Genomic DNA, 22083 nt, shown 5'->3' on the forward strand with positions numbered 1-22083 from the left:
GAGTGGGTTTTGCTGGGAGGAGTTGCTACCCCCTCAGAGAAGAACAGGAAGTTTTTCAGTCTTGCTGGATCATGGGGCTTTGAGTTTGCAGGGGGCGAGGACTTCAAAGTGACCTTTTACTGAGTGTAAAAATCCAGCTTGCTCTGTAGGAATGTGGAGTCCAGGGCCTGATGCCGCGTTTCCTAAGATGTATTTGGAGGATTGTCATCAGCCCCTGTCTGTCACCTCTCTACAGTGCGAGGTGTTTTGTATCACCTCTTTTTAATCAAGTGGAATCACTGAAGGCCCTACCCTATTTTAGCCTGCCTCATTTTGCATGATATCTGTATGCTGAGCAGGGGCCAGGGGATCCAGTTTTTAAAAATTGAGGGTCTCAGCCTATTCTGATGGAATATTGCTCTTCGGTCTGAGCTTTGCTGTGACACTCAATACCAGAATGGAAAGGGATGTTCTGCAAATCAGAAATGCTTTCAGGCAGATGGCCTTGCTAGGCTTCTTCCTTGACATTAGCTGCCAGGTCCTCCAACCTCTGCCTACTTACAAACACACGCAGTGAGCAGATGGAGTAAAAATGCTCTGCTTCCTTGCCTTCGGGTTGGTTATGCAGCCTATCTGGGCCTAGACTCCTTTGTATCCAGCCAGCTTTGAGCACAGCTACATAGTAGTCATGTATGGATGTGAGAGCTGGACCATAAATAAGCCAGAGCACTGAAGAGTCGATGTTTTTGGACTGTGTGCTGGAGAAGACTCTTGAGAATCCCTTGGACTGCAAGGAGATCCAACCTGTCAATTCTAAAGAAAATCAGCCCTGAATATTCATTGTAAGGACTGATGCTGAACCTGCAATACTTTGGCCACCTGATGCAAAGAGCTGACTCATTGGAAAAGACACTGATGCTGGGAAAAATTGAGGGCAGGAGGAGAAGGGGTGGCAGAGGATGAGATGTTTAGATAGCATCATCGACTCAATGGACATGAATTTGAGTAAACTCTGGGAGATAGTGAAGCACAGGGAAGCCTGGTGTGCTACAGTCCATGGGGTTGCAGAGTCAGACACGATTTAGTGACTGAGCAGAACAGAACACCTCCCTTATTTATCTTGTCAACCCAGGGAGAGGTTGATGTGTGTGCGTTTCGTCCACTTAGCAAGCAATTATTGAGTATCTCCTGCGTTCCAGGCAGGGCCTCAGTGGAAGGGTTGGTTCTAGAGTCCTAAGACTGTCATGTTAAGTGCTGAGATGAGGCTGTACTGAGTCCTTGAGAGCAGAGAGGAAGTGACTAACTCTGCCTGGAGTTGTTAGAGAAGGCAGCATCTGAAGAAATGATTCATAGCTAACCCATGGGGTTGGGTTGTCAACCCTCCCCACCCTTCCTCACCCCATCAAAATAGGATGATCTTTTTCTTAAACAATGAATACACTTTCACGGACAGAGAGAGCATATGTTTTACTCTACATTTCCTGTTGGTCACTGTCAACGTTAGAACTTGAACCTTGAAGCGAGTGCTTTTTAGACTACAGCTGTTCCTCCTTATCCACAGAGGATATTCATTTTCAAGACCTCCAGTGGATGCCTGAAACATCGTGTATATATATATATATATATACACGCTGATTTTTCCTTTACATACCTACCTATGATAAAGCTTAAATTATGAGTTAGGTACTGTAAGAAATTAGTAATAAAATAGAACAATTACAGCAATATACCATAATAAAAGTTAGATGAGTGTAATCTCTCTGCCTCTCACAATGTTTCAAAAATTTAATGCCTTTTCCACCTTAAGTAAATACTTATGCACTGTGGTGGCAGTTTGAGGTGAGACAGTGAAATTAGCACAAATTTCTTTTTCCTTCACGATTTCACGGATGGAAGATTACTTCTTACCGTATATCTTAGCAACCTCTGCATTATGATTTTTTTCTTTCCTTATGAAGTTGAGAACTTTCACCTTTTCGCTTAAAGAAAGCACATGACAGCCTGTCTTTGGCAGACCCAAATTGCGGCATCACTACTCTTGCTTTGGGGACATTAGTAAGTAAAATAAGGCTTTACCTGAACACGGCACTGTGAAACCTTGGCAGTCGATCTGATAACCGAGATGGCTAGGTGATTTACAGGTGGGATATGCTGGACAAAGTGATGATTCAAGTTGAGGGTGGGATGGAGTTGGATTTCATCACACTGACCAGAATGGCTCAGAATTTAAAACTCCCAAATTGTTTATTTCTGGAATTTTCCATTTAATATTTTCTGACAATGATTGACCTTGGGTAAATACCATTACAGAGAGGGAAACCACAAAAAAGGGGGGAATGGCTGTAACTGATTTTTTTTTTAAGTGGCAAGCAGTCATATTTACAGAGTGATTCTTTTATCTACTGTGTATCTTTAAGAAAACCAAAAATGTCTAGGAGTGAATCGCAGTATGGATCACATTGATTGAGATGCACATTAGAGCCTAATACTTAACAGCTTCTTATCCTATACATACCACTCCTCTTTAGTCAGGTAACTAGACTTTACCTGATCCCTTAATCATAATTTTCTTTATGTTAGATAATCCCAGTCTGCCTTCTGAGTTTAGTAAATGTACAGAATTGTGTAAAATTTAAAAAAAAAAAAGATTAATTGTTGCTTTAGGTGTAGCTTGAGGTCCAAGGTGAGCATATGATATTAATTCCAATTTGATTCCACACACCAGTTTCCCTCTATCTTCCCTGCAATCAGAGCCCGGGGTGCCTTTTTGTTTTTCTGTGGTTATTATCAGATGGTTCTTGCTGAGCTGCAGGTAAGCCTTGCTTTTCTTCGGTGAGATCTGTGACCTCTAAAGGTTTTAACAAGGTAGGCTTTCCCAGTGAAGGTAGTTTATCCAGGTCAGTGGTGAAATGCAGGTTCATTCACTGAGTAGCCGTTTCTCCACCTCACCCTGTTTCGTTTTAAAAATACTTTTATTTGTTTATTTTATGTTTTGCCTGTGCTGGGTCTTAGTGGCTGCACAGGCCTTTCTCTAGTTTTGGCTAGCGTGGGCTACTCACTGTAGCAGCTCCTCTTTTGCGGAGCATGGGCTCTAGGGTGTATGGGCTTCAGTAGTTGCAATGCATGGTCTCGGTAATTGTGGCTCCTGGGCTCTAGAACACAGACTCAACAGTTGTGGCTTCTGGGCTTAGTTGTTCTCTGTGTGTGGAATCTTCCCAGACTAGGGATCGAACCCCTATTTCTTGCATTGGCAGACAGATTTTTTAGCCATTAGGAAACCCCTCACCCTGAGCTTGATGATTTTTTAATAGTAAGCTCTAAATCTCCTCCCACAATCCCAGAAAGAGGCTGTACTCACTGGTTCTTTGGACAGAGGCAGAAGGATATAACTCAACCAGCTTGGCTGTTACACAATCCAGGTCACTTAGGAAGGTCACCTGTGTTTGTAGCTGCTTGAGAAATGCGGCCTTGCTGTGCCTGCCCCCTGTACCTGACAGGCAAGCAGTAACATCTGTTTTGCAAAAGAATCTGTCCGCCAAATGGCACCTGACACTTGTCTCACAGTTCCTGTTCTCTGTTTGAGGAGTTTGTGTTTACCGTGTGTTTACTTGGTGTTTGCTGTACCTGGGTTCCTTTCACATAAAACACCTCGAACCACCAAACAGCACTGGTAGTTTTTTCTTTGTGTGAGCTAGCAGGATGAAGTGGATGGCAACATGCTGACCTGTGGTAAGTCAGCGTGGTCCCATGTCCTGAGTACATTCACATATTATGTTGAAACGTAGGAAATGTGAACATTTTGATCTAAAAGAATGACAATTTCATATGGGTAACTGAATAATTTGAAATTTGTACCCATAGGTAAGAAAGGATACATTTTTGAAGCCAACTAGCAGTAACTCCGGAGAAGGCAATGGCACCCCACTCCAGCACTCTTGGCTGGAAAATCCCATGGACGAAGGGGCCTGGTAGGCTGCAGTCCATGGGGTCGCTAGGAGTCGAACACGACTGAGCGACTTCACTTTCACTTCTCACTTTCATGCATTGGAGAAGGAAATGGCAACCCACTCCAGTGTTCTTGCCTGGAGAATCCCAGGGACGGGGGAGCCTGGTGGGCTGCCGTCTACAGGGTCGCACAGAGTCAGACACGACTGAAGCGACTTAGCAGTAGCAGCAGCAGCAGCAGCAGTAACTCAAATACAGGAGGCAAATACAGCCTGTGATGAGCTTTTATATCACTCACAATGTTTTTATATTTTTACACATTAATTGCTAACCTTAATTCAGGAGCTCTCACACAAAATTTTGAATTTGCAACTTGTCTGCAAGAGTCACAGTCTCACCCCGCCCGGCAGGTGATGTCACCTGGTGACAGTGGACCAAGGCAGAGTGGCAGCTGTGTCCCCATGGGGCTCGTGTGTGTGTCCATTCATACCCTGGCCAGCTTCTGACCCTCATGTGATCTGACCTGATTGGCCTCTTGGACTATGAGGTTGCTCATGTGATATAAATAGAGCACCTTGAGTAAGATGGATAAAGAGATTTGGAAGAAATTATCAGCTGGACCAAAGTCATTTGTTTTGTTTACTACACACCAGCAGCCAGCCTCTAAAAAGAATGCCTGATACAGCTCTGGACTCTGTTTGCCAAGAAAGACAGCTAAGCAAGCATACTTAAGGAGCTCGCTCATTCATGTGCTAAGAGATGGGCAAACTCTGGTTAAAGCTTTGGCTTGATGCTCTTCATTTGAGTCGGATGTGATGATAGATTGCTTCCCCACCAACCATTCACGTCACAGGCTAATGTTATGCCTTGTTTTATCTTTTTGCTTTTTAAATCCTGACTTTTATGGAAAGTGACTACTGACCACGTCCTAACTTTAACATGAAAGTTCTTGTCCTCGACTAATGTATATTTTAAAAGTACTAGATGTTTATGCTACATTGTTTGTAAAGGTGGGGGAACTGAACACAAAAGAGAATATTCATCAATTAAAGAAGGGCTGAATGAATTGTGTACATAGACATTGTGAAATGCTGTGTGGTATTAACATAACAAATTGACAGGACACCAGTTGACCCGGAGGGTTTTCCCTGAGGAAAAGTACTAGCTGAGATTTAATTAGTGCTTCCTATGTGGTAGGAAGTACTTTGAAAAAGTACAAAGTACTTTCTCACTTTGATGAAAGTGAAAGTGGAGAGTGAAAAAGTTGGCTTAAAGCTCAACATTCAGAAAACGAAGATCATGGCATCCGGTCCCATCACTTCATGGGAAATAGATGGGGAAACAGTGGAAACAGTGTCAGACTTTATTTTTGTGGGCTCCAAAATCATTACAGATGGTGACTGCAGCCATGAAATTAAAAGACACTTACTCCTTGGAAGGAAAGTTATGACCAACCTAGATAGCATATTCAAAAGCAGAGACATTACTTTGCCAACAAAGGTTCGTCTAGTCAAGGCTATGGTTTTTCCTGTGGTCATGTATGGATGTGAGAGTTGGACTGTGAAGAAAGCTGAGCACCGAAGAATTGATGCTTTTGAACTGTGGTGTTGAGAAGACTCTTGAGAGTCCCTTGGACTGCAAGGAGATCCAACCAGTCCATTCTGAAGGAGATCAGCCCAGGGATTTCTTTGGAAGGAATGATGCTACAGCTGAAACTCCAGTACTTTGGCCACCTCATGCGAAGACTTGACCCATTGGAAAAGACTCTGATGCTGGGAGGGATTGGGGGCAGGAGGAGAAGGGGACGACAGAGGATGAGATGGCTGGATGGCATCACTGACTTGATGGACATGGGTCTGGGTGAACTCTGGGAGTTGGTGATGGACAGGGAGGCCTGGTGTGCTGCGATTCATGGGGTCGCAAAGAGTCGGACACGACTGAGCGACTGATCTGAAGCTCATCACGCTGTATCAAATGTTAGAAATCATTTATTCTTCTAGTTTCCCAGTTTAGCCCACCTCTTCCTCCTTTTAAACCAGCTGCATCTTCCTGGTAAGCAAAATGAAACTGAGTCCCGACCTGCGGCTGCTTTCCCCAGTATAAACTACGGATGTATTCTGTCTCCACGTTACAGATGGAGAAATGAGTCCTAGAGAGAGAGCCTTACGTTTATTGAGTCGCTGTTTTCCAAGGATGTGTTTTCCAGACAATTGTGTTATTTGGTGGTGCAGGTCATTTTATTATGCCTGTTAAGGAAACGGAGGTATAGGTAGGAATAGGCCCAGTATCACTGAACCCTGGGAATCAGAATCAGGATTGGATAGAATCTCTGACCAACCATCCTTTCAAGAGTCTTGAGGGTTACAGAGGCCTACCAGAGGCCCTTCAGTTGAATCTTTTCTCTTAGTGCTATTTGAATTAATTAGGAAGTTTTGGGGGGATCCCCTGGTAGCTCAGCTGCTAAAGAATCTGCCTGCAATACAGGAGACCCTGGTTTGATTCCTGGGCTGGGAAGATCCCTTGGAGAAGGGACTTGCTACCCACTCCAGTGTTCTGGCCTGGAGAATTCCACAGACTATATAAGTCCATTGGGTCTCAAAGAGTTGGACACGACTGAGTGACTTTCACTTTCACTTAAGGAAGTTTTTGAGAACTTCTGAGTTGTATAGCATAATTAGCATAGGTGATTGTGACTTTAGAACACACAAGGAAAGTCTTTTGTATGAATCAGTGGGGCTGCCCTAACGAAATACCTTAAGAATGGATGCCTTCAACAACAGAAATTTATTTCTCACTCTGCTGGAGGCTGGGCAGTCCAGTTCAAGGTGCTGGCTGATCTGGTTTCCGATGAGAGCTCTCTTCTCTTCCCTTCCTTTCCTTACCTGTTAAGTGAGGGGTTGGACTCAGTGATGATCTTTGAGGCTCCCTGCACCTCTAATGTTGTTCCTGATCTCTCTTATAGTTGAAGGAAATCTTTGGATTCAAAGTAGACTGTTCCAAATTGTCCAATGAGTGGTTAAATCCTTACGTGAAGTGACAGTCACCTCAGGTTCTAAAGCTTCACATTTATTCTTTATCAAGATGAGAAGCTGCCAGCTGTTCTTTAGTCAGCTGTATGTATGAAGCAATAACGGTCCTCTGGTTGTATGGCTCTAATAAAAGATTTTCCCAACCACTCCCTCCCCTTTAAAAAAAAATAAAAGTTTTTATTATTTATTATCACTTTTTAAAGGTGACTTTCCACCTGTAACTGTTACACAATGCTGACTGTATACCCCATGTTGTACAGTACATCCTTGAAATCATCTTATACCCAGCAGTTTGTATCTCCCACTTCTCCACCCCTCTGTTGCCCCTCCTCCCCTCCCCACCAGTAACCACTGGTTATATAGCGTAACCTCTATATCTGTGAGTGTACGTCTTTTTTGTTATATTTAGTAGTTTGTTGTATTTTTTAGATTCCACATGTAAGTGATATTGTACAGTATTCATCTTTCTCTCATTTATTTCACTTAACATAATGTCCTCCAAGGCCATTCATGGCGCTTGCTGCAAATGGCAAATTTCTTTTCTTTATGGCTGAGTAATATATCTATTGTGTGTGTGTGTGTGTGTGTGAGAGAGAGAGATCTTCCGTCTCCATATATCTGTTGATGGACACTTAGGTTTCTTCCATATCTTGGCAATTGCAAATAATGTTACTATGAACATTGGAGTGCATATATCTTTTAGAGTTAGTGTGTTGGTTTTTTTCAGATACATAACCAGGAGTGGAATTACCAGGTCATATGGTAGTTCTATTTTGAGCTTTTTGAGACACCTCCATACAGTTTTCACAGTAGCTGCACCAATTTACATTCCTATCAACAGTGTACAAGGCTTCCTTCTTCTTCACATCCTTGACAACATTTTGTGCTCCTTTTGATGATAGCCATTCTGATGGCTATGAGGTGTTATCTCATTTTGGTTTTGATTTGCATTTCCCTGATTATTGGCTGCATTGAGCATCTTTTCATGTGCCCGTAGGCCATCTGCATGTCCTCTTTGGAAAAATGTCTATTCAGTTCTGCCCATTTAAAGTTTTTATTTATTTATTTTAAAATTTATTTTTTTCCCTGCCCATTTATCCGTTTGTTTTTTGATGTTGAGTTGTATGAGCTGTTTATATATTTTGAATATTAACTCCTTTTCAGTCATATCATTTGCAAATGTCTTCTCCCATTCAGTAGTTTGTCTTTTCATTTTGTCAGAGGTATCCTTTGCTGTGCAAAAGCCAACTCAACATCCCTCCCCCTTTATAGAATTCTTCTTTGTGTCCATGTTCTTGCATTTGTCTGTGGAAGCCAGAAGACTTTTATAGTCAAGGACTTAACTGACTCTGAATGGTAGCCCCATGTCATATACGCTTATTTTATCCTTTCTGGGAATTTGTTGTCTTCTTTCCTGTTTTCCAGTTTTCCCAGTTTGAAAATGGTCTGAGATGTGGATGGAGAATGGAGGGGTGGGACTGGGGGGAGTTTTGTAATAGATAGGGCTGAGCTTCCCATCAGCAGCTCGTTAAAGGTGTTTGTTGATGTCTCTGCTGGGTACCAGGCCCAGTGCTAACTAGCTACTTATCACTTTCTCTGTGGGCTCCCTTTAGCGATGGGCTCTTGTTCTGGAGACCTTGACTGGAAAATGCACTCTGCTATCAGCAGGGCTCTTTGTAGTGTTTGGCTCTGGTATCTGGAACATTCTGGATTGAGCCCAGCATGCTGTAATCTGCACGCTGGTGAGGTTGATCCAGTGGGACTTGGAGTAACAGTTGATGGAGAAGCACTGAGGTAAGGGAGAGGGTGGTGGTGGTGATTTACTTACTCAGGCGTGTCTGACTCTTTGTGACCCCACGGACTGTAGTCCATCAGGCCCCTCTGTCCATGGGATTCTCCAGGCAAGAATGCTGGAGTGGGTTTGTCATGTCCTCCTCCAGGGGATCTTCCCAACCCAGGGATCAAACCAGAGTCTCCTGCATTGCAGGCAGATTCCTTACCACTGAACCACCAACTGACAAATTGATCATTCTGAGAACTGAGAACTGAGCTCTAGAGAGAGTGTGGCTCACTCAGACCCTCCCTCTAGGTTGATTCTCTTGTCTCTAACAATATAGGACAATGTAGAAGATATTTTCTTAGCAATGGCAAAACAAGGCTGCAAGGGAAAAGTGTGCTTCTGGCTTGTGGGTAGAAGGAAAAAAGCATAGACCTGGGAGTATGGCAGACCTGACTCAGACCCTGGCTCAGGTACTTGTTAGCTGTGGGGGTCCCAGTTTTCTCACATGTAAAACGAGGCTATTAACAACAACAACAACAAAATGCACAGGCTTGTAACAACAATTATACAAGGAAAATGCCGACTGTATAGTGGGTGGTCAGTATATGTGGATTTACTCCACTGGTGAACACAGGTGGGGCTTCCTGCAACAGAATCCTTGAAGTTGGAGACCTGTCTTTGGAGCATTTGGGTGACCTGATGGGTCACCAGGTCAGGGGGCCAGAGCTGATGGTGAGACCACAGGGCAGAACCTTTGCACCAAAGACACTCATTTGGGCACTTTGGTCGGGGTGGGGAAGCCTTGATTTGCACGGGAAATGTCATGCCTCTATCTCACATGTATCAGGATAGCTGATACTGGTCTCTCCTCTTTTTTGACAAAAATAATCTCCCCTCCCCCATTTGGATGATATTTAGCAACTCATTTGGGAAAAAGTACCCAAAGGAAAACTTGAAGGAGAAGACGGTCATATCCGCCCCCTTTTGCACAGGCTGTTTCTCTTCTTGGCAGTCTTGCAGTGGGAGAAGATATATGTGATGAGAATGAGATTTTTGATATTCTTTGCAGAATTGAGATGCCTTAACCTGGAGGTCTTTTTGCCCCTTCGGAATATAAATTCGATTAGAAGCTCTTTGTGCTCTGCCACAAGTCATTACACGTCTACATTTTGTTCTTATAAAATATGGATAATGACATGACTCTGTCTCCTAGGAGTTTGAGTGCATTAGCTAATGATCATGAAACCTTAGAAATGGGAAATGCATATGAATGCTGAGAGCTTTTGTAATTACAGGTTTGCATCATTTTGCTTGGCATCCTTGAAGAGGCCTGCTTTCAACATGAGAATACTCGGGTTGATTCCTGTTCTTCTAATTGTAGAGCAAGCTTGAAAGAGATAAACTCAGAGAGTGTTCAGAGCAGAGAAGTCATAGCATCTGGTGGAAGCCCTCAAGTAGCTTAGGCTGGAGTGGTTTGGTTTGCGCTGAAGTGGGAGAAGAGCTTGAGATATTGTAGTCATCACAATGAGAAAATGCCAGTACCCGAGGATGGTAATGGCTTCCACGCAGGGTTGTAATGAAATGCTCATGTCCTTTATTCTTGTTACATCAGATATATTATTTTCTCAGCCTTTATTCTAGGCAGCCATGAACACGCTGTATTGCAGTGGGCTGTTTTGATGTGGGTCACCTTCCTGGATTGTTAAGCCTCTGGAGTGTAGATACTGTCTTTGTATCCTCTAGAAAAATCCAGATTTTCCTTTATCTCATCCAGATAATTATTTTCGAACGTAAGAAACTCTTTAAAAGGATGTCAGATGGTAATGGGTTGAATACCCAAGTTACAGAAACTTAAAAAAAAAAGAATTTATGTGGGTAATCTAACAGTGTGCCATTTGACAGCTGACGTTGTTTTCATTTCCTTTCAGGCAGTGGCGCTACAGCTGTGGTTCAGGCTGCTCTATGCAAACCCAGGCAAGAACGTGTAGCAATAAAGCGGATCAACTTGGAAAAATGCCAGACCAGCATGGATGAACTATTAGTAAGTCAAAGTGAATGGGATATTGCTGGTTGCTTTTCTTATCTTATGTAGAGATGGGCCGGAGAAGCAGGAGAGGAGAGAGCAGAGGCCACTTGATGTTTTCTCCCATTTGGACACATGTATTTCTTGGAAAGCAGCCCACCTGGCTTTTTCCTCCTTATGACTGTGTTGTGTAATATACAGCTTACTTTGCTTTGACAAATAGAATTTTACTCAGTCCTCATAATCCCCAGGTGGGGATGGTCTCAGTGTTGACACGGCTTTATGAAATGAGGGAATAGACTCAGATGACCTAAGGTCACGTTATACTGAATTGGATGACGAGCTTCTGGCCCTCCGTCTCGAGTCGTACACAAAGAGGAATTACTCCCTAAACAATTTGCTGGCCCTTCTGGCTTTCATAAATCACAAAATCTCCTATAAATTTCAGTTATTCAAAAATACCACAGGGTAGCTTGCATTCCTATTGGCGAATGAGAAGAGTTTTTTTTTTTTTTGGTACAGGCCAACTTGTACTTCTTCTCAGTAAAGTATGTTACATAAATAACTGGAGCTTGTCAGTGTGGCTGTGACTATAGTAGCACTGGTTGGTTGGAGGATCATTTGCTTTGGATTTAGCTGACTCATTATTAAATGAACAGCTTGGCAAATGGTTATTAGTTGCCCGGCAAACTGTGAAGGGTTTGAGAGTTTAATCTCATAAATATAGTTGTCATTCCGCCTGCCAATTTTCTTTTTTTTTCCTTTTGGTCATTTGTTTGAGGATAATGGAAAACTGCAGTGGAGGAGTTGACTGATTGGTTATCCCACCACTAATCCCAGGACAAATATTAGTCCAATAGCTCCATACAAGTTACAAAGTATAATGACAGTTGGCTCCAAATGAAGAGGCCTTTTGTCATAGTCTACATTGGGAATGGAATGTCATTAACAAGAGCCTTTTGTCTTTACTCAGAATATAGCTTTTATTTCAGGCATAATTACAGTACACTATAGTATAAATTAAGTACAAGGATAAAGCTGTACTTTTCCAGATCGGTTTGGTCTTACATTTTAAATCAGGCTCCATAAAGCATAGTTTTCGCTGGGATTGAAACAACAGATTGCTGGCTAAAAGTTCAATTAAAGGAAGGGGGCTTCCACAATTTAATTAAAAAAAAATTTTTTTTTTTTGCATACATTTAGCACTTTTACCCTCCTCAGAATTTCAGCTCTGCTCTGCTCTTACTGAAATTATTACTGCATACTTCTGTTGCTTGCTATCACGGTGACCAATAAAACTGTCTTTGTCATCTGACCAGTTTTCAAGGTCACTTTCTGGCATGGAAAAAGCTTTAAACAAACTGGAGAGAGCTGTGTCCTGCCTTTGCCACTAATTTTTTTTTTTTTAGTCAAGTTACCTAACAGCTCTGCACGATGTAAAGAGAATTGAATCACAAAATCTCTAAGATCCCATTGTTTGTTGCCGTTGTTCAGCTACTAAGTCATGTCTGACTCTTTGCGACTCCATGAACTGCAGCACACCAGGCTTCCCTGCCCTTCACCATCTCCCAGAGTTTGCTCAAGCTTGTGTGCATTGAGTCGGTGATGCCATCCAACCGTCTCATCCTCTATCATTCCCTTCTCTTCCCCTCAATCTTTCCCAGCATCAGGGTCTTTTCCAGGATCCCATTAGGAGTCTCAAATTCTGTGGCTATACTAGGTACATAATAATTTTTTAAAGATCTACGCCCTGTTTGGAAATATTACTCTTGAATTTGCCTATGGCAGTTGTATTGGATTATGGTGTTCTGTTGGAGGTCTCACAGTCATCTTTTTGCCACCAGCAGAATATTTAGACAGAATATGTACAAGGCTTGTATGTACTTGTATCTGATAGTTCTGGAACCAGCCTTCAGGGCTGATGCTGTGGTCTCTGGTTTCTAACAAGCCCTCAGTTGCCCAAAAGAAGGCAGTGGCAACCCACTCCAGTACTCTTGCCTGGAAAATCCCATGGACGGAGGAGCCTGGTAGGCTGTAGTCCACGGGGTCACAAAGAGTCAGACATGACTGAGTGACTTCACTTTCACTTTTCACTTTCATGCGTTGGAGAAGGAAATGGCAACCCACTCCAGTGTTCTTGCCTAGAGAATCCCAGGGACGGGGGAGCCTGGTGGGCTGCCGTCTACGGGGTCTCACAGAGTCGGACATGACTGAAGCGACTTAGCAGCAGCAGCAGTTGCCCAAAGTCTCCATGTTTTCCCGCTGCTGACTTTTTATCAACAGTCGGCTGCCAGTGATGACACCTAGGTAAGGGTTCTACTGGAGGCACCAGGACTACTGTCGTTCCAGGCCCTTTTCTCTATTACCTGGGACCAGGAACCATATCAGTGTCATTTGGAGTGACTCATAATTTAGCCAGAGCTGTCAGTGTAAGGACTAGAGCTTTTCTAGCTTAGTGCTTGGCTACATTAACCTGAAGTTTTAAGATTTACAAGTTTGCTTGTTAGCAGTTAATTTTTTCTTTCGTTTTCTACCTGCTCCCATGCCCATGTTGTGTTAATGGAATTTAGCATAATTATCTATTTTTCACTTTAAAGGATGTTTGATTTGTTGCTCTAATCTTTCCTTAATTTTGAGTCTTTGGCCTTTTGATGTCTTGATATTTCTAGGGATGGAGGGAACGGCTATGGTTCTATAGGACACACAGCTCCCAGGTTCTCTGCGAGCAAAAAGAAATAGAACTGACAGTGTAGGCTCCTGCTGTTGCCAGGCTTTTGTGGTGGCCGAGCTCTCGGCACATGACTCGTGCGGAGCAAAGTTGCCGTAATCCTTTCAATGTCTAATCCTGCTGCTGCTCGCGCTTTTATTATCTCTGTGGGTTCACATTTTGGCAGTGTCTGGACATCCGCTATCCTAATAATCCTTTAATTCCGTGAGTGTGTGTGTATTATATACAGGTCAGTGCTCGGCGTCATTTCACAAACTGTGTCATGTGTTAACTGGAAACCATTGTTCTTTCAAGAAACAACGGCCACTGGAATCCTTATCTTGTGGGAGTGTTATGTCATGGAAGTCACAATTACCAGCTATTTGCTGGCTACTGGAACAGCTGCCTCCCTTGCTGAAGCTCTGTCAACCTCCCATGCCTGCTGTCTGCCCTGCCCCTACCCACCAGCCCTGACTCCCATAGTAAGCTGGATTTATCCTCACAGGTTGACTGTGATGGCAGAGAATGGTTTGGACAACTGGCCCTGGACTTTGCTTCTTTATGTGATGGAGGCGCTCTGTAGATTTTTGTATGGTTGTGAAGTTTATTCACGGTTTGACTGAAGATTTAAGTGGTCATGATTTCCTTTTTTTTTTTTTTAATTTATTTTTAAAGTAAATGGAAGTATTGTAGTAAAGTATTGAAGTATTATAGTAAAATTATTTTTAAAGTCATATTGAAGTATTATGATTTCTGGGCTTCCCTGGTGGCTCAGCTGGTAAAGAATCCACCTGCAATGCGGGAGACCTGGGTTCCATCCCGGGTTGGGAAGATCCCCTGGAGAAAGGAACAGCTACCCACTCTAGTATTCTGGCCTGGAGAATTCCATGAACTGTATAGTCCATGGGGTCACCAAGAGTTGGACATGACTGAGCGACTTTCATTTTTTATTATGATTTCTAAAGCAAAGTGATCTTTAGTATCACTTCTGAGAATGAAGGGAGGAAAAGAAATGTTCAATGAGATCACTGGTGCTAAATAATTGGTAATTTAAGTAAAAATTATGCTCTTCAAATGAGTACTGTGATATCCTCAGAGATTCTAATTATTTGGTAAATACCTGAGTTTCTACGAGCTTCCCAGGTGGCACTAGTGGTAAAGAACTTGCCTGCCAATGCAGAAGAGACACTGGTTCAATCCCTGATTTGGGAAGATTCTCTGGAGAAGGGCATGGCAACCCACTCCAGTACTCTTGCCTGGAGAATCCCATGGACAGAGGAGCCTGGCGGGTTACAGTCCATAGCATTGCACAGTTGGACACAACTGAAGCAACTTAGCACACACACACATGAGTTTCTACATTGTGCTTAGGCCCACAAAAAGGATGAGTTTTGGGGGTATACGTGGGAGGACAAAGGTATGTGCTCACTAAAAATTCATTTTGACAAAAATTAGATTAGAGCACCCTTAAATGTTTTCCTTGGCATGAATAGCATTTAACCTTCTCAATCTAAACTAATTTTCTATGCATTCTTGTGAATTTTCATTTGTGTTTTTGGCTTTGGTCTTTAACTACATCCTAATCTCTCTGGGTATGATGGTCTTGGTTGTTAATTTTCCAGGAGCTTAGGAGTGTTACTGGTCTGTTCTATATTCTTAACCATCCCAACCTGGATATGTTGATAATGCTGAGATTTGTTATCCCACATTTGTTGTTAACTCCATATTTGTTAATCCCACTCCAGTATAAATGACTAATTATAATTAGTGTAACACCCTCTGGGAGATAGTTACAGTTTTAGAGCAGAGCTTGTTAACTCCATAGTTAGGAGAACCTTACTAGATGCTGGGCCCTGGACTAGGTGGTGGGAAAACAAAAGAGAGTCTTCTTTTTTGTGGAGCCCGGGACTAGCCGATGAGTCTCTTCATATTTGCATTGGGTTGGTGAGATGTTTGAGTGAGGAATATCTTTCTGCACTTTTCCTTCTTCTTGTCTAGAAACAGTTTATCAGATTGATAGGCAGATTCTCTAATGTGTACCCCACTGAGGAAGTTTTCGCTTTCCAGTAGGAATTTAAAGTTTCCTAAGTGGGTCTGACCCACAGTCATGCAGACTAGTATATTCTGGTTAAGGATGGCCTTGGGGTTTTCTTGAAGAAACTTGGTTCTTCAGTTTGTGGTCAACCTCAGAGGTCAGGGATGCTACTCGAGGGCACCCTTGGCTTCCCTTAAAATTCATTACATAAGTGAAGCATTAATCTGCTTGAGTCTTTTTCAGTCTCTGTCACCAGATGACAATTCCATAGATGTGACACGGCCCTTTCTTTTATTTACCCTAAATCCTACATTTTTTAGCCTCTGGAACACACTCTTCTTTAGTTTTACCCAAGGATTGATGAATGTTTTGGTTCATCACCTTGTTTGACATTTTGATCCTTAGACTTTAATCAATCATATCTTTCTCAACTTTTTTCCTCTAGACTAGAATTCTCGTATTTTCAGTCTGTCCTTGGTACTGAGTCACAGAAAAGTCAGTACCATTTTCTCATTCTTTCATATACATCAAATCTTATAGTTTAATTCTTAGGGGCAGGAGTGCCTTAGGTGTAGGAAAAATCATGGCCCTGGAATTGGGCAAAATGCTTATTTCGTCTTTTTTTAAAGAAATGTATGTGTTTATTTTAGTTTTTCGGCCGTTCCAGGTCTTAGTTGTGGCATGGTGAACTTTTTGTTACAGCGTGTGGGATCTAGTTACCTGCCCAGGAATCAAACCCAGGCCCCCTGCACTGGCAGTGCAGAGTCTTAGTCATTGGACCACTAGGGAAGCCCCCAAAGTGCTTATTTCTTAAAAATAAAAGAAGGAAAAAAATGTCTAGTTAACTGATTATATTATACAAAACTGATTATATTACACATTTTCCAGAAATCTATGGGGATGGCAAAAGTGAAGCATAAAAAAAGAGAGACACAACTGAAGTTGTATTCAAACTGGGAATATTTTCACCATTTTGTCCTACTCTGAAAATACATATATGTTCTGGGTCTCTTTGTTACCAAACACATAAGTCCAGAAATCTGAGTGGCCTTGTAATGTTAATTTCTCCTTATTTTTCTTTTTCTTTTTTTAAAAGGATGTTAAAACATTTAGGCAAGCCGTTTCTAACAAGTGCATAAGAATCAGTCAGTTCACTCGCTCAGTCGTGTCCGACTCTTTGCGACCCCATGAATTGGAGCATGCCAGGCCTCCCTGTCCATCACCAACTCCCGGAATTCACCCAAACTCGTGTGTCGAGTCGGTGATGCCATCCAGCCATCTCATCCTCTGTCGTCCCCTTTTTCTCCTGCCCCCAATCTCTCCCAGCATCAGGGTCTTTTCCAATGAGTCAACCCTTCGCATGAGGTGGCCAAAGTATTGGAGTTTTAGCCTCAGCATCAGTCCTTCCAATGAACACCCAGGACTGGTCTGCTTTAGAATGGACTGGTTGGATCTCCTTGCAGTCCAAGGGACTCTCAAGAGTCTTCTCCAACACCACAGTTCAAAAGCATCAATTCTTCGGTGCTCAGCTTTCTTCAAAGTCCAACTCTCACATCCATACATGACTGCTGGAAAAACCATAGCCTTGACTAGACGGACCTTTGTTGGCCAAGTTATATCTCTGGTTTTTAATATGCTATCTAGGTTGGTCATAACTTTCCTTCCAAGGAGTAAGCGTCTTTTAATTTCATGCCTGCAGTCACCATCTGCAGTACAGTGAATACTTCAGTGTAAATTCAATTAGGATATTTAATTAGCTGAATCAGCTATGATAAAACTTTAAAATTGTTTCCAAAGTGAAATTTTCTCTAGCCAAATCATACATATTCCTAAGCAAATGTAACTTTAGAGCTGTAAAAATAAATTACTTTTGCGTATATGATAGTCTCCAATTCCTTATAAATGGTATGTCTTCAGTTTATCCAAAAATTTCCCATTTCTGGTCCTGCCCTCAGTTGGACTATATTTGAGTAAAGCACGGACACAAATCATATGAAAATAATTACAAAGTCAAATGGGCAAGGGGCACATGACAGTATAAAATTTGATATTCGAGACTGAAATCCTCAGAACAGTACTATATTCAGCAATGTGGGCTTGTATTTTAATGCTATTCCCTTGATATAAAAGATTTTACAAGAAACAGACAAATGCAATTTGTTACCACATATGTCAAGGGATGTGCTGGGATATGAATCATTAATTTACTAATTAGAAAGTTCTTCAGTTCAAAAAGAATGAAAAATACTTTCACTGATACAATAGACAAAACACACACATGCACATTATAGCTTCCAGTTTTTTAAGCTGATGTCCTCAATCCAGTATAATGTATAATTTTTGTCTATAATAAAAAGACTTGCAAAAATATTTTGTAATTGTGTTAACAGTTATAGAGATTAAGTTAAAATGCACCAGAAGAAATTTTTTCTTATTTTTTAAAAATCTCAATTTACAAAAACAAAACTCTTCTGACAAGAGAAACTGCTTAGAGGTCCCCAAATACTATAATTAAACATTAAAAGAATGAGAGAAACCTATGTCAGGTAATAGGAGATAACTATTCTACTAAATGAACATTAGGCAAAATAAATATCTAGCTTTATTCTCCAAAATAAGCTACAAATCATAGCTAATTCATTCCTCTAGAGAGGAAGGCAGTTGTGGAAAGAAGGAGGGAGCCTGTGCAGGGCAGGGTTGGCGGGGAAGGTGGAGTGGAAGTATGGAAGGAAATGCAGATCAAGAGAAGCGAAATAATCAATAAAATCACACACTAGAGCAGAAAGCAAAATGAGACCAAGGCTTCATTCTGAGGAAAGTGAGCCCATGTTACTTAAACATACTGTCAGTGAGAGCAAAATACCTTTATAAAGATGATACAAGGAGAGAAGGGCAAATGCCAGAATTTTTCTAGTTCAAGACTGAGAAATTTTTTCATTATGTACACAGGAGAAACAGATGGCGCTCTGTGTACCCAAACCTACGAATTTACAGTGAATTTTTATTGTTACACCACAATACTGGAGTGATTTGACACTACCCCAAATTGTAAAGCACAATTTGCTAGTAATTAGTGTTTCTATTTAAATGATCTTAAAAGGGGATTTCATTTAAAAAATTAATTTTTAAATTCATAGAATCATAGAACTTTTGGTGGTGGAAATACATTTTTGCCATCGAGTATACTTTCTTACTGAACAGTTGAGGAGGCTGAGGGCCAGAAGTGGAAGTGATTCATCCCAAGTCCAGTTCCCAGGTGGAGAACGCAGGTCATCTGACCCAGGAAGCAACCAGCCCTCTGTCACAAGTTTCAGTATTCCTCACTGGTGCAGTTGTTTTTTGAAATGATTTTGCTCACATCTGTCACCCACCACAAACTAAAATATTTTAATAATCATGACATTATTTTCATGGTGGGAGTTGGTGATGGACAGGGAGGCCTGGCATGCTGCAGTTCATGGGGTCGCAAAGAGTCGGACGCAACTGAACTGAACTGATGTTATCATCTTATTTTGGTTATTTCCACAGTTAATTAAGCTGCCTCTGAAAGAGAAGGACTCGGAAACACTGAAGGAGAAGGCTGGAGAGAGATTGGTGGGGTTTCTGCTACTATTCCCTGGCAAAACCCCAGACTGTAGTTGTACCCAGGGTAGGCCACACAAAACAAAAAGATATGTTTCACCTCCCATTCTCGTCATTTGGTGATGAAGCCAAATGTAGCCGTGGTGTTGAAAGCTGGCCTGGAGGTTTCCAGCAGCATAAATTGGCCAAAAGGAAAGAGTCTCTGTGTTTCTGTTTTTAATGAAGTCTTCGACTTTACTTTCCCCAGTAGTCCCAGTCATGGACCATTAAAGGCTCAAACAGCGGTTGTTGATAGCTCAGCCTGGTTCGGATTCCTGATGGCCAGCTTTAGAGCTTTCAGAACCCATGAGGCGTCCTTGTTACTGTTTGCTGAAGAACTTTTTCAGTCAGCTCGGAAAGAAAATGGCTCTTCCCCATTGAGTTTGCCTGTGTGATTTCAATATCACTCCTTTCTTCTTTGCTTTCTTTCCTTGTTAACTATTTCAGCAACTTCTTCATTTTTAAGCAAAATTCTGTAGTTTTTTTTTTTTTTTTAAGACCAGTTTTTGCAGAAGGCTCATTGTCATGATGTCATAACCAAGCACAGAGGCCCAGAGATGGAAGTTGTGTTCTGTGGGAAGGAGCTATTTACCCGTTGTGATTTCTCTGCTGCTCTCCTGGAGTTTTCCAGACCTCCACCTCCTCTGACACTTGACCTTTTACAACTGCTCTTTTTAGTTTACGCCCCTGGTGGCTCAGACAGTTCAGCGTCTGTCTACAATGCGGTAGACCTGGGTTCGATCCCTGGGTCGGGAAGGTCCCCTGGAGAAGGAAATGGCAATCCACCCCATTTCTGTTGCCTGGAAAATCCCATGGACAGAGGAGCCTGGTAGGCTACAGTCCATGGGGTTGCAAAGAGTCGAACACGACTGAGTGACTTCACTTTCACTTTCCACAGACATGATTAAGGCTGTCACAAAATGTGATTCCTTTTCCTAAATCTTGCATGTGTTTTTCCCTGACTTCAAAATACCCAGACCTTCCCATTTCTAATCTTGTCTTCAGTTTGACTGTACTTGGATAAATAAGTACTAAATCATAGAAAAATAAAACTAACTGGCGAGGCACACTGGTTGATATATTCATAAATAGTACAGGTCAGAATATTTGACTTAACTCTTCCTTGAGTGGGTTTTTCTTCCCATTGGTACTCTCGTTCTAAAAGAGGTAGGAGTTTGCTGTATGTGTGCCATTTGATTTTTTGTAATTAAAAATAACATTTTTCATGATTGAAAGTGACAGTCCAAAAAAATATATTGCTTTTAGAACTTTGTCAATCTTTTCCTTCCATTTCTTGGCTGACATTTGAAATCATTGAAGTTCATGGGTTTTTTTTTCTTGTTTTAAAAAAAAATTCAGCTACTTACAGTATTGGGTTATTTGTGAATATGGATGAGATTACCCTTCATAATGATGATGATGTTATGGCAGTGCAAGCTGAATGATGACTTTTTGAAGAGTGTTTTCAATTAACCCGGTTACCCTCATATCATTAAGGCGGCGGTCCAACCTTTTTTGGCACTAGGGACCTCTTTTGTGGAAGACAGTTTTTCCATGGACTGGGGAGGGTGGGATGGTTTGGGGATGATTCAAGCTCATTACATTTATTGTGCCCTTTATTTCTATTATTATTACATTGGCTCCACCTTAGATATCAGGCATTAGGACACAGAGGTAGGGGACCCCTGATAAAGAATTATTTACATGCTTAGAGGGGCGTTGTTAACATTTTAAAGATATATTTGGTTATCTCTCACATTTGGAAATATACGTTTTATTTGCTGCTATTCATGAATCACATCCCTGGAGGAGGAAATGGCAACCCACTCCAGTATTCTTGCCTGGGGAATCCCATGGACAGAGGAACCTGGCGGGCTGCATCTGCATGGGGTTGCAAAGAGTCGGACACTCCTGAAGTGACTTAGCACATGGGTCATATATTTATTTTTAAGATGAAATTCCAGTGTGGAAATGGTGCTTTGCCACAAATGGAAAATGTAGGAGGTTGATGTTCTCTCAGCATTCTGTTGAAAGAATTGGTGCATGTCAGTGCTTAGCTGAAAAGCAGTGCTTCTCAAACTTGGCTGCACATTAGAATCACCTGGGAGCTTTTGAAAATTTTCATTCCCAGGCTGGGTCCTAAACCAATTTATATCAGTGTCTCTGGGTCTGAGATCCAGGTGTTGGTATTTTTTAAAGGTCCCGAGGCGATTCCACTGTGCATCCAAGGTTGAGAACAACTGCTTTAGAATAAAGTTAGAAATAGCACCTCCTCAGATTTAACTGCATATGATGTTGGAACTTTTCACTTCTCTTCTTTTCACAGCTATTTGTAAGGCCTCCTCAGACAGCCATTTTGCTTTTTTGCATTTCTTTTCCATGGGGATGGTCTTGATCCCTGTCTCCTGTACAATGTCACGAACCTCTGTCCATAGTTCATCAGGCACTCTATCTATCAGATCTAGTCCCTTAAATCTATTTTCACTTCCACTGAATATTCATAAGGGATTTGATTTAGGTCATACCTGAATGGTCTAGTGGTTTTCCCTACTTTCTTCAATTTAAGTCTGGATTTGGCAATAAGGAGCTCATGATCTGAGTCACAGTCAGCTCCTGGTCTTGTTTTTGCTGACCATATAGAGCTTCTCCATCTTTGGCTGCAAGAATATAATCAATCTGATTTCAGTGTTGACCATCTGGTGATGTCCATGTGTAGAGTCTTCTCTTGTGTTGTTGGAAAGGGAGTTTGCTATGACCAGTGCGTTCTCTTGGCAAAACTCTATTAGTCTTTGCCCTGCTTCATGCAAAGGAGAAAAGGAAAGATATAAGCATCTGAATGCAGAATTCCAAAGAATAGCAAGGAGAAATAAGAAAGCCTTCCTCAGCGATCATGCAAAGAAATAGAGGAAAACAACAGAATGGGAAAGACTAGAGATCTCTTCAAGAAAATTAGAGATACCAAGG

General features: G+C 41.8%; 1 protein-coding gene across 2 annotated transcripts in view; it reads left to right on the top strand.

Moving 5' to 3' along the window:
• The window catches only part of STK39 (serine threonine kinase 39), a 317449-nt gene that overhangs the window by 51772 nt on the left and 243594 nt on the right, over positions 1-22083 (top strand). For both annotated transcript variants that reach the window (XM_010858933.1, XM_010858932.1), the window contains exon 2: positions 10662-10774. In XM_010858933.1, coding sequence (XP_010857235.1) covers positions 10760-10774 — 15 coding nt within the window. In that variant the 5' untranslated portion in view covers positions 10662-10759. The remainder of the gene's footprint in view (positions 1-10661; positions 10775-22083) is intronic.

The sequence above is a fragment of the Bison bison genome, unplaced genomic scaffold (genome assembly GCF_000754665.1).
Source record: "Bison bison bison isolate TAMUID 2011002044 unplaced genomic scaffold, Bison_UMD1.0 scf7180017864452, whole genome shotgun sequence".
In the NCBI taxonomy this organism is placed as follows: domain Eukaryota; kingdom Metazoa; phylum Chordata; class Mammalia; order Artiodactyla; family Bovidae; genus Bison; species Bison bison.